Source organism: Blennius ocellaris, assembly GCF_963422515.1.
Source record: "Blennius ocellaris genome assembly, chromosome: 1".
Lineage (NCBI taxonomy): Eukaryota > Metazoa > Chordata > Actinopteri > Blenniiformes > Blenniidae > Blennius > Blennius ocellaris.
In genome coordinates this window covers 30,232,636-30,245,133 of record NC_137650.1, presented here as the reverse complement: position 1 = coordinate 30,245,133, position 12,498 = coordinate 30,232,636, and the positions used below count along the sequence as shown (strand labels likewise).

Below are 12,498 nucleotides of genomic sequence, written 5' to 3'. Positions count from 1 at the left end.
ATCTGCTTTTGCAGCTTATTCACAGATCAGTACAATTTTGAGCTGAGAAAATGGAAATTGCAGTTCATTTAAAAACTTTAAGATAAGGTTTTCTTTGTAAGAATGAGCCCTCCATAATAATAATAATAACAATAATAATAATAATAATAATAATAATAACAATAATAATAATAATAATACACAGAGCTATAAGCATGGCCGTAAATAACACAGCCATTCATGAATGACTCTGTTTTCCGGCAGCCCTTGAAGGCGTCCTTGTAACGTCACACCCGCCTTCGGTCTCTCTGGCAGCCCAAATGGCGATTGCAACAGATCCGCAGAGCTCCGGGAGCGGAGCGTACTCAAACCTCACCTGGGCTTGATTGGGTTTTTTTCATTTTTTTTTTACATTTTACTGATCCGATGACACGAATGAGAACAGTAAGTAATCCGTCCTGCGTCGATGTGTGTCGTTCCGCAGCGGTTTCTCCGTCGTCGGCTTTGTGCCGCTGTACCACGTAGTCAGAAAGGCTCCGCCAACAACGGCTCCTTTGTTCGCGCTATCGGCGGATTTCTCCTCAACACCGGGTCGTAGATACTCGCGAACCCGGGATTGAACCGATCGCGTCTGTATCCCCCCTATTTGGTTGATGTGGATGTTTTGGTGTTTCGTGGTTTTGTGATAAATGAAGAGCGGGTTGGTCTGTGAGGAGCTGCCCGCCGTCATGCTTCCATTCTGTTTTTTTTTTTTTTTTCCGGTCCTGAGCCACAGACTCGAGAAGGCCAGACAAACACTCGGGTTCAGATTGAAATGAATGAAGACGGTTTTTTTTTTATTATTATTGTGTAAACGTGTGTTTGGATGTTATTGTTGGCCAGGTCTCTGTTAGGTTAACGTAATTTCCCCGATACCTGGAAACCGGACCAGCGAGCCTGGAGCGGGCGGAGGAGGAGGAGGGAGGGACTAGTTCAATGACTCCTCGTTTAAACTCAAGCCGGTGATGAAGACCGGTTGTTGTTCTAGGTGGAAACCCCCCACACACACATAAATCAGCTCTAATCAGGGCTAGGATCTCTCTCTCTCATTTACTCTCAAATAACCTTTAGTGGAATGACTAACCCGAAACACTTGACTGTTCTGTTGCTCACATTTTACAGGAGCCCCAATAACAAGTCATTGTAACTTTCCCCTTAAAGGATCCCCTAATATGCAAAATTCACTTTATAATGGGTTTTCCGACAGCATTATGTCCCGATGGCTGGCGTATTACGACCCACAAGTGAAAGAAAGTCTTGTCATCTCCTGCACTTGCTTGCTCTACTTTTTAGCTTGTGCTTTTACAGGGATACAGAGTTTGTTCCCTTAGTGGTGTCACACAGGGAAATAGCCACTCCCTCTGTTGGTGGAGCTTTGTTTTACTGATACAGCGGTTAAATTTAGCTCGTAGGAGCTAGCGTTGGCTTAGTAACTGTAAAAACACAAACTAAAATATTCAGACGAACAATATATTTAACTCGCCATCTTCGGGAGTCTCTCCTTCTGGGTCAAATTCTGGTTCAAACTGGTTTGGTTGAACGACAACATTTACACTAGTCATGGTGATAAATCCACTTTAAACAGCACATGGCACCAGTGTTTCAGGTTAACTGGTTTCCCTGGTTAAATGGTGACAGACTGCCTTTTGGTGTCCATGGTTGCTGCCATTACCAGCATGTATTGAAATAAGACTGTCAAAGAGTGTTACACTTGGAAATTGAATTGTGAATGCTGTTAAACACCACTTTTCAGGACAGCTATGGGTTTCTGGCTGGTTTATTACAGCTGTTATTGACAAGAAGGGACCTTAAGGGGTCACCAGTTAACAGGGAAACCACTTAATCTATAACACTGGAAAGGCTGTAGTCTTGGACATCTGGGTCTCAGTAGAGGGACTTTTAGATTTTGGGAAATACACATTGAATACAGTGTTGTTGGACCTCTGACGCCTTTGTGAAATTGTTGCAAAAGTGTATATTATGGCCTCTTTAACGTCCAGTTTTCACGTTATTTTGATGTTCTGTTTATTTTTCTCTTGTCTTTCAGGTTACATCCAAATAAAATGGAGGATAGTTTTGATTGCGACTGTGGCGAGCTTGAGCCACCTGATCATTGAGGGTGAAAGCTTACTTTAAAGACTTGAAGGCCAGACTCATTTCAGTTTTGTAGATCAGGTGAATTGATACACAAAAAAAAAAAAAAAAAAAAATTTGAATCAGGATTAAAACAATTAAATATAGTGTGTTTAGGCACATTTCATATGAAGCTGCTCAGGACCAGTCATACACTGAATGTATCTGCACTGTGAGGATGCAACTACGTGCTTTTATAGTTTAACCCAAACTCAGTGCTTATCAATTGGCCCCCACTTCATTCCATTGCAGTCGAACGACACAAGTTTACTCTGATCTGAGATCCACATACACAAATTTATAAATTTGTGCAGTTTTTTTTTTTGTCCTTTTTCAAAATGGAGAGGGAGTTAGATGACACATTTGTGCCCCGCATTTGACAGTGACGGCTATACAGGGGGACTTGGTGGTCGTCTATACAGGGGTTAGTTCAGCCTCTGAAACATCGGAGGAATAGTCAGACTCTTCTGTTGGTGTTAAAGTCGGGTCTAGAACAAACCTTAGACCCAGCAGAAGCTTGGTGTGAAGGCGGCAAAAAAATAAAATAAACCAATCATCATGGCAGAAAAATTTGAGTCCCTGATGAACATCCACGGCTTCGACCTGGGGTCTCGTTACATGGACTTGAAGCCTCTGGGCTATGGGGGGAACGGCTTGGTGTTCTCGGCAGTTGACACCGACTGTGACAAGCGTGTAGCCGTGAAGAAGATTATCTTGACCGACCCACAGAGTGTGAAGCACGCCCTGCGGGAAATCAAGATCATCCGACGCCTTGACCATGACAACATTGTTAAGGTGAGTCAAGCATGGGTCATGCGTATTGCAGTGCCTGGATTTAAAGAAGGAAAGAAAGAAAAGCTTTGTGACCGCCACACTGCACTCGGAGCAGCTCTCTGAAGCCGGCGTTTTCCTCCCGGGTGTGTCTCCAGGTGTTCGAGACGTTGGGTCCAAACGGCCGCATGTTGACGGAGGACGTGGTGTCCCTGACGGAGGTCAACTCGGTCTACATTGTGCAAGAATACATGGAGACAGACTTGTGTCAGCTGCTGGAAAGGGGCCTTCTGTCGGAAGGCCACGCTCGCCTCTTCATGTACCAGCTCCTCAGGGGCCTCAAGTACATCCACTCTGCCAACGTGCTGCACCGGGACCTCAAGCCTGCCAACCTCTTCGTCAACACCGAGGACCTGGTACTCAAGATTGGCGACTTTGGGCTGGCACGCATCATGGACCCCCACTACTCCCACAAGGTAGGACCGAGATCCGGCTGGCTTTCTCCCATCGTCGGCGTGTTTGTGGCAGATTTAATCACTCAGGGGTAGTCGGATTTTTGATAAGACTCGAGTTGAATGTCCTGGTGTTCGCACGAGATGTTTACGGCCCTGTAATGCGTCACTCCCCAGGGTGAAGCCGGTCTTCACAAACAGGAAGTAAACACTGCAATATGTGGTTCCTTTACGTAACGCATCTGTTTCCCATCTCAGGAGATTGGAAAACAGAACACCAGGAACCTGTTTCTTTTTTTTTGCTCCCATTATGTCTATGTACACAAATGGAAAGTGAGAACTAGCTTAGCCCCATGTGAAAGTATACAAATGAGTCGGTTTATTGTAATGTGACAAAATGAATATGAAGTTGAAACCTCTTTAGGGGAAAAGAACATGCAAATACTTTCAGAAATGCGCGAAACAGATGTTTGGAGTGGCGGTGTGGATGACTTCAGGCTGCAACAGATCGGTCACAGATATGCTGCGTTAAAATATATAGAATTTATTTACTTCAGCGCGCTCGTTTTTCTTCTCTACGTGCATCGGGCCAAACCAAGAAAAAGGTTCTCGCAAGAGGACTGTTGACTCCATTATGTGTCTCATAGAAAGCAAACTTTGGTCAACCCAGGCATCAAAAGGTAGACACTGATGTGTCAACAGACATTTTAAGGCGCTCTATAAAAGTCGTAATTTGTTTGAGGGAGTATAATGGCAGCAATAAAGTAGGCTGGTTGCAGGAGAAGAGCACGCATCGCTCCCGTCTTAATTGTCGCCAGGTGGAAAGCTCTCGGTGCCGTTGTCTGTCGCCGTCGCCTTTATAAAGGGATGAGGGAATTCCTGCCATATGGCGGTGTGCAGCGAGGAGATCTGCGTTGGGACGCCTGTCCGCTCTCCTCTGCGGAGCCACTGGATCTTAAAGCAGGGGAGCAGTCGGATGCTCGCACGTGTCGGGAGATTAGTCATCCGACGGCCTGAAGTGGACTCACGTGAGGTGATGCCACTCGTCAGTGTGGCTTCATTCATATTCCTCACACGGTCAGCATCCTGCCACATCGCTCCGAGACACACACACACACACACACACACACACACACACACACACACATACGTACGCCCAGTCCTTTATTGTTTGGTGCTCTCAAAATAGGCAGTTACAATACTTTGAGTCGTCTGGTCACTTTTCGGGCTGACGTCTGGTTTTCTCATGTGAGTCATATCTTCACAGACAATAAGTCACTCTGCAACAGGAAGAGGAAGGTGAGGGCTCACAGTTGACGAGAAGTGAACGTGCACTTTACACACCTCCCTTTATATAAGTGGGTTTTCCAAGCTGATGTTTTCCCTCAGTCTAAGCAGTTTTTTTTTTTTCTTCTTTCTTTTTTTTTTTTCCCCCTCATGGAGGAAACATGCAGGCTGTGGGTAATGGAAAGCTGCTGGTGTCAGATTGGGCTGTATTACTGCAGAGTTTTTGCCAGCGATAAAACCTCGTCGATTGGCGTGTTCCTTTTGTTGGGGGAGGGAGAATTGATATCTACTTATTGTCATCTGCTGCATGTGTGTGTGTGTGGGTGTGTGTGTGTAGTGTCTCGGACCAAATGAGGCCTGTGTAGAAACGAACCCATCACCCCCACAATGGTGCTCAATGGAGTGTGGAGGCGTTAAAGCAACACGTGGTTTCAATGTTGCGCCAGGCATTATGGGAGAATCACTGGGGGCAAATCTGCTTTCACAACTACCCTCTATCAGGAAGGGTGAGCAGCTGGGTGACTGAGTGCAAGCTATTTGAATAACAGTTTCTAAATTAAGAGGTGCTCTTTTCAAGTGAACTTAAGTTTTGCCTGTGTTGTATGCGGTCTCGTGACACAAGACGTGAAATAGTTTGTCCCTTTGAGCCAATTACCTCTTTGTAATGCTGCTTTTAATAAATGGAATCACCTCATAGTTCCCTGGAGGCTTTTTTTTATTCCTGCGTGGCCGTGTTTGCGGAACGACTACCCGCATTTCTGCCCGCGTGAGCTTCCAGGTCGGCCCTTGTGGTGGCCCACACTCAAGAATGACAGGAATTCACGTGCGCTCATCCGGCGTCGCGAGCCCTGATTCCCTTCCTTTTCGCTGCCAGCTCTTTGTCTTGTTGTGGGAGCCTTGCTCTCGGCTTTATTTGAAGCCGCACTAAATCCAGAGCTCATTTCCAGTTGTGGCCCGCCCTTCAACGGGAGGAGAGAAGGAAAAAAGAAGAAGGCAGCGGATATGACAGACTGCATTGATTTAATTCTACAGCTTCAGCTCAAATAATTGGAAAATTAAAACTGCTTGTTAGAGTAACAAATAGTGTAACAAGTGGTTTTCCTTCTAGCTATCACATCCAGTCATTAAAATGTTAACCCCAGCGATGTCTTTTTATTTCTGAAGACCGAGAAGTGGAAAAGCGCACGTTTTTTTTGAGACTGTGAAAGTATTTCTCTCTGCGCAAGATGGAGTTCCAGGAGGTCAGGCGAGTTCAACGGGTGTCTACTTGAATGTAGGGGCTGTGTGCCTGCCTGCTGCTGCTGCTCTGTGAAATTCAGTAATTTGAGATGCTGTCGAGATAATGACTGTGAAGCTTTTAGGAATGTTATACAAAAATGAGTTCACAGAGGTCCTTTCTGCCACACAGGCCTCCCAACACAATATACGGCTCCATACCGTGTGTATAACATGCATATACACAAATATTTGACCCATTTGTTTAAGCCAGCAGCATGTCTGTCTGGCTCCAGACATCACAAGATCACTGGGCGGGACCCTTACGGCGTGATGAGTTTCCGAGACGTTGAAGTAATTCTAGGGCATCTGGAAAGAGTTTATTCTCCCAGCTACAAGAAGTATCCAGTACTGTCACGATCCACCAGATAAAAAAAATGGTGCCGGCTGCACTTGAAGCTCTGCTCATCCTTCTATTAAAAGTTCAATTTTTGAATTTTTTAAAAATTGAGGCGTGTTGACTGTTCAAGTCCAAAATCTAATCAGTCTGATGGATTCGTGTGGTTTTCTCCTTCAGTCGCCAGCATCCTTCTGTTAAGCGTCGGCAGGCAGTGATTGGATGTCTAAATCTACAAGCAACCACCTTTCCTGACGTCATGTGATCGGAGCTGCCTCAGGTTAACAAACTGCAGACTGGCGTCATTAAAAAACAAAATAAAACCCTGTTCCGTGTCATGAAATGTCATGACATCTGTGTCAGATAGTTCATCAAATGCTGCCAGAGGAATTAAGATATACAAAGCCGATATGCTCGTCTTTGTTGCAAGTTGGCCTAGTTAGGAATGGGTAGGCGAGTCGACCTGGACTGTTTACCCAGTGCACTTTATGCCCTTTGGCTGGTAGACAAACTTTAATCTGCTCCTTTTTAGTTCAGAGTCCGTCGCGCGCACAGAATTGTCCTTGCGTAACGACCCGACAGTCCTCGGAGCCAACCCGATTTACTCGTCTGTCAAAATGCTCTGCAGAGCTGGCCGCTATTTCTCCCGAAACAAACCCGCCGCATAGGTCTGCTTCGCTGGCCGTCTCCCAGGCTGGCGGCTGCACGGCGCTTACATGGGGAGAGCTCTGTCTGTACACCAGTGCTTTCTCAGTCCCCTTCACCTCTTGCGAGCTTCTCTCAGGCCGATTAGCAGATAATCGGGAAGGCGTTGCAGCCAGCGTCTGCGCTGGCATTAATGGGCTCGCGGAGCGGCGATACACTTGAAGAATGACATGACATCAAGTGCTTGCAGCTAAATTGGGAGAGAAAGAAAGAGGAGCCTCGCTCGGTGGCGTGCTGGCCATTTTGGGGCCCGCCACAGACTAAATCTGACCTGTCGGGGAGAGAAATGGCAGCACGGGTGTTGTTTTACCTCCTCCCCTCCCCCACCGTCCCACTGTTTGTGTTCACACACGGAGGTCGGTTTCCTTTGTGTTCAGTGTCCTCCGATCCCTTGTGACCGGTCCAGTGCTGTTGGAAAGCGAAGTGCAGCTTGGTGTCACTGATGTGGCAGTCAGAGTTAGGGAGGGGGGGGGGGGTGGATTATCTCGCTCTCTCAGACTGCTGACAGAGCCCGCACGTGTCTGATCTCCCGCTTTTCATCTGTCTTTTGTCTCGATGCTATGCTGCGTACGTGAGCGGCACCGGGCACGTCTATGAAGGAGATAAGTGTGGCGCCGTGCGTGTAGGTACATGAAGTTACACTATAGTCGCATCTCTGGCGTTCAGCGTCGGCGGGCTCACGATCACCTTCACCGTGAGCAGGGACGGTCCGCGAATGAACAATGAGGTTGAGTCACACGTTGTTGCGCCCTTAGATTCTAACGCGTCTGTGGTCTCCTATTATCACAGGGCCATCTCTCTGAAGGTCTGGTCACAAAGTGGTACAGATCCCCTCGCCTGCTGCTCTCTCCAAACAACTACACCAAAGCCATCGACATGTGGGCTGCTGGGTGCATCTTCGCCGAAATGCTCACAGGGAAAACCCTGTTTGCAGGTAAATGTTGACTCACTTTCACACGTCTGACTCACTGTGTAATCATGCCGGCAGGCAGTCTTTAAAGTGGCTCCAGTGACTTGAATTAAATGTGGAACTCTGGTCTTATATGGGGGTATATTTTAGTTTAGTTTTTTTTTTCCCCTGCCTGCCTGTCTGTTCAGACCAGACATGGTACCAGCCAGAGCCACTCTTGCTTTTATTGTCCTCACTGCACCTCTCTGAAGTCCAGCTGGAGCCACAAGAGACCGACTGTTTGCCTTGTGCTCAGCTCAAGGCGGTTCCAACGCGCACACAAACATCTCTGTTCCCATGATCCGCCGTGTTAAGCAACTTTCCAACACCTGCACGACTAAGAATGTACTCACTGTTTATTTATTTTTAGTTTTTTCTTCCTCTCCCTGTTTTTTTTTAGGAGCCCACGAACTGGAGCAGATGCAGCTGATCCTGGAGTCCATCCCTGTCCTGCGAGAAGAAGACCGACAGGAGCTCCACAGCGTCATCCCCGTCTTCATCCGCAACGACATGACCAAGCCTCACACGCCTTTGGCCAAGCTGCTGCCTGACGTCAGTGCGCAAGGTGAGCGCTTCACTCGACGCAAAACTAAAAGGCAGAGTCGTGGCTCCCGGACCCCCGCATTGAACATCTTTTGTTGTCCCCCCCCCCCCTTGCAGCCCTGGACTTCCTTGAGAAGATCCTGACCTTTAACCCCATGGATCGTCTGACTGCAGAAGAGGCCCTGGCCCACCCCTATATGGCCGACTACTCCTTCCCCCTGGACGAGCCAATCTCTCTGCACCCCTTCCACATTGAGGATGAAGTCGATGATATCCTGCTCATGGACCAGAGCCACAGCCACACCTGGGACAGGTGCTTTCCCTCACTTATTGCTTTTGATTCGTCTCTTGACGTAGCTGAGAACAATTCCCCGTTCACGCCCTTTTTGGTGTGGTGGTTGTGAGCTAATTAATTTTAATGTGACTGATTTAAAAACAAAAAAAAAAGTACATATTTTTACGTTTCCGTAGACAAAAAAAAAGCCTGTAATGTAAGGTTTTATGTCGTCACGTGTGCATTCTAAAGTGTTTGTTTATTTTCTCTTAGGTATCATGAGAGTCAGCTGTCAGAAGCTGACTGGCACTTGCACAGCACACATGATCCAGATGAGGTTCAGGTGGACCCGAGGGCATTGTCTGATGTGACGGATGAGGAGGAGGTCCAGGTGAGTTTCAACAAATAACTTTGTTCAAAATGTGGTTTAAAAGTCCTTCCTTTTCATTTTTTGCTGCTCGCAGAAAACCTCAACTCAGAGACATTGGTTTTTTTTTTTCCAACCATTGTTTCTCAGGTGGACCCTCGCAAATACGCCGATGGGGATCGGGAGAAGTTGATGGACGAGCCGTCCTTCGACTACTCCGGTCTGTTCCCATCAGAGCGATCCTGGGAGGACGACCACCACGAGAACAAGTACTGTGACCAACAGTGTAGCCACACCTGTAACTACAAGGCCGTGTCCTCCTCCTACCTGGACAACCTCATCTGGAGGGACAGCGAAGTCAACCACTATTACGAACCCAAGCTCATCATCGACCTCTCCAACTGGAAGGAGCAGCAGAGCAAGGAGAAGGCGGACCGCAAGGCCAAGAGCAAGTGCGAGAAGAACGGTCTGGTGAAGGCTCAGATTGCACTCAAGGAGGCGGAGAAGACCCAGAGCCCGGTGGAGAAGGACAAAGTTCAGGAGAAGCACCAGACGGAGAAGCCTCCGAGCCAGCAGAACCAGGGCTTCGACTTTGACTCCTTCATCGCCAGCACCATCAAACTGAGCCTGCAGCCGGAGCCCTGCCCGGAGGCGAGCCTCCTCAGCGAGGTGGGTCTCCTGAACGAGCTCAACTCCTCCGTCTCCCAGCTGGAGGCGCCGCGGTCCAGCTCCATGTCCAAGTCCATCAGCCAGGAGAAGGAGGAGAAGTGCCTGGTGAACCTGGCGCAGCTGGGCGGCGGCGGCCTGGCGGTGGTCGGGGACTGCGTGTGGCCCGCCCACCCCTGGGAGAGCTTCGGCTGCGGGGAGAGCGGCGGGGAGGGCGGCTGTCTGATCGACGAGGCCTGCTGGGACATTCGCAAGGAGGACCACTTCCAGAAGGAGAGCACTTACACCAGCTACCTGGACCGCCTGTTTAGCCGGAAGGAGGAGTGCGCCGCGGAGCCGGCGGCCGGCCCGGAGACAGAGCTGTCCGTGGTGCGCGAGCTGGACGAGAGCTTCCTGGAGAGCAGCACCGAGATCGTGCTCAACATGCAGCTGGACTCTCTGGCCCTGCCCGGCTTCGACGGCGCCGATGACTTGCCTCTAAAATCCATCCAGGCGACCCTCGCCCCCTGCGCTGTCAAATGCTCCCCACAAATCGCCCACAAAACGTACAGCAGCATCTTCAAGCATCTTAATTAAGCCAATATCGTCATCCTCCCTCACAGTGCAAATTCTAGGCTCTTTTTTTAATTTTGTTTTTTTACGTTTTTCTTTTAATAATACGGTATATTATTGTACTTGAATCATTTCATACCTTTTTTTTTTTTATTATTATAGTACTTTTTATTTTATTTTTTAAGAGTTGAGAAGGGTGAGTTATTCTATTTAAAGAGTTTTGGTCATCACTCTGAGCCTTGATCACCAGGCCTTCATGGGTTAATGTCTACGCCCTCATTTGCTAAACTGGCATGTCACTGGCATACTTACGTACTGTAGATGAAAGGAGAGCAGGGGGTGAAGTAGCGGCGAGAGCAAGGAACGGCAAGAGAAGGATTAAAAAGTGGAGGTTTGGCTGTTTTTTTTAATGTGACAAAGAGGAGGATGGTAGACACTAACAATGCTGGGAGCTTTCAAAGAGCTTTCAGCAGCCTTTTCTGAAATGGGATACAAGGAAAATGAAAAAAAAAAAAATACAAGGGGGGTTGTATGGGGTTTCTTTTTTTTTTTTTTTTACTTTCTAATGTTTTTTTTCCCCCCCCTGAAGAAAGCTTCCTTGATAACCCATTCATACTGTAAATCTGACACATGATGCCAGCAGCAACCATTATCGTAGGCGTTAATGTAAATGTGTTATCTACCTCAAGGTAACAGCCGCGAGAGACACTCGAAGCCGCACTAGTGCTTTACACACATGACCATCCTCATGCCATGAAATGAAGTGGTCGCGTAGACGGAGTCGGTCTCACTTTAGCATTTAAACACGGTGAGGTTTTTCAGTAATCATTATTTATTTCTAGCAGATGTGCGATATTTATTTTATCAAAAAAACGTGTTATTTCAATGTGATTATTGAAGATCGAGGAGTTGGGCAGACTTCCATTTTCATTTCGGCACTATACGGGCGTGCAAGTGTTCTTTTTGTTCAAAGGTAGGATGAAAATTCATGTGTTCTGTTTTACAACAAGTTGAGGCTTTCCATTTTCCATCAATTTTGTTCTAATGGATATCATTTTTGTTTGTTTTTTGTTTTTTTATTTTATTTTTATTTTTTATTTATAGGTGCATTCTGTCTTTAGCGGAAACAACTCCTTTATGGTTTAAAGAAGCGCCTAAAAGTCTTAATTTTTTTTTTTTTTTTTTTTTTAATCTGTGTAATGTTAAAAGAAAAAACGCGTGCATGGAGGCAAGAGAAAGGTACATTCAAAGTAAAGTCAATGGTGAGTATAATGTACGTCAGTTTTAATTGTACATCTTTTGTTAAATTTCTATGTACTTTTTCCAGGCAAGCATGACGAATTAGGTTAAGGTGTAGCATGTAGAACAATTATGGACTTTTTTTTGTAATCATTGGTTCCCCTGTTCTACAAAATATCTCAAAAATAAAAATTACTGGCAAAGAGTTTGGCCTGCTTCGTTTTTACTTCTGGGACCGCAACACATTTGGACGAACCTGCTGGTTTGTTCGTTTTTTTAACTACTTGAAATTATGACAGCGGAGCTGCAAGGGCCTTGTTGGTGGGAAACAAGTGCTGATCTTGGTGCTGACTTATTTACATTCCACCTTTAATGCCCAACCAGGGGAAGACTGAATTACACTGCAACACTCGGGGACGCAACCTTTTGAATCACCGGCTAAATGTGGCTCCGGCTGAGGGAGAGATGGATTTGGATGTTGGGAGAGTCGGTGCCCAGGCTTTCCGACTGCCTTTGGTAAGGAATTCTGTGCAGGCGAAGCCAAACGACGACGAGAAATTTCCTCGTTGTACTGCAACTTCTTGCGTGAGAGGCGAGGATTAATTCTCGAGTCGGTAGAAAAGGTGATAAAATGAAGTCTGATGGCATAGAAAGTGTCAAAAGTCACTCGGGGAAGTGTACGGATGTGGAAAATTGATTGGAAGAAAATCCTTCCAAATTCCTACGCTCTGCCTCAGCATTTGAACGCACCAGGGTGAGTCACAGAATTACGAACCAATCAGAGAGCGCCTTTATTGCTCATTACGACCCGGGGCCAAATACAAACCGGAAGTCAGTTGCGAGTTCTTTACTCGAGCCAATAATACACTGTTTATGCGAAAAAAAGATTAATTTAAGCAAAATTAGACGGTGACAAGTAGTGACGGTCAC

The 12,498-nt window shown here is 46.8% G+C and overlaps 1 protein-coding gene across 1 annotated transcript; it reads left to right on the top strand.

Annotated features, from left to right (window-relative positions):
* Positions 1–296: 296 nt before the first annotated feature.
* On the top strand, positions 297–11,773 carry mapk6 (mitogen-activated protein kinase 6). Its single transcript, XM_080501406.1, has 8 exons — positions 297–423; positions 2,066–2,946; positions 3,081–3,398; positions 7,768–7,912; positions 8,328–8,492; positions 8,588–8,783; positions 9,018–9,135; positions 9,262–11,773. The coding sequence occupies exons 2-8, from the start codon at positions 2,710–2,712 to the stop codon at positions 10,351–10,353; spliced, it is 2,271 nt and encodes a 756-aa protein (XP_080357532.1). The 5' UTR covers positions 297–423; positions 2,066–2,709; the 3' UTR covers positions 10,354–11,773.
* The last annotated feature ends 725 nt before the right edge of the window (positions 11,774–12,498 follow it).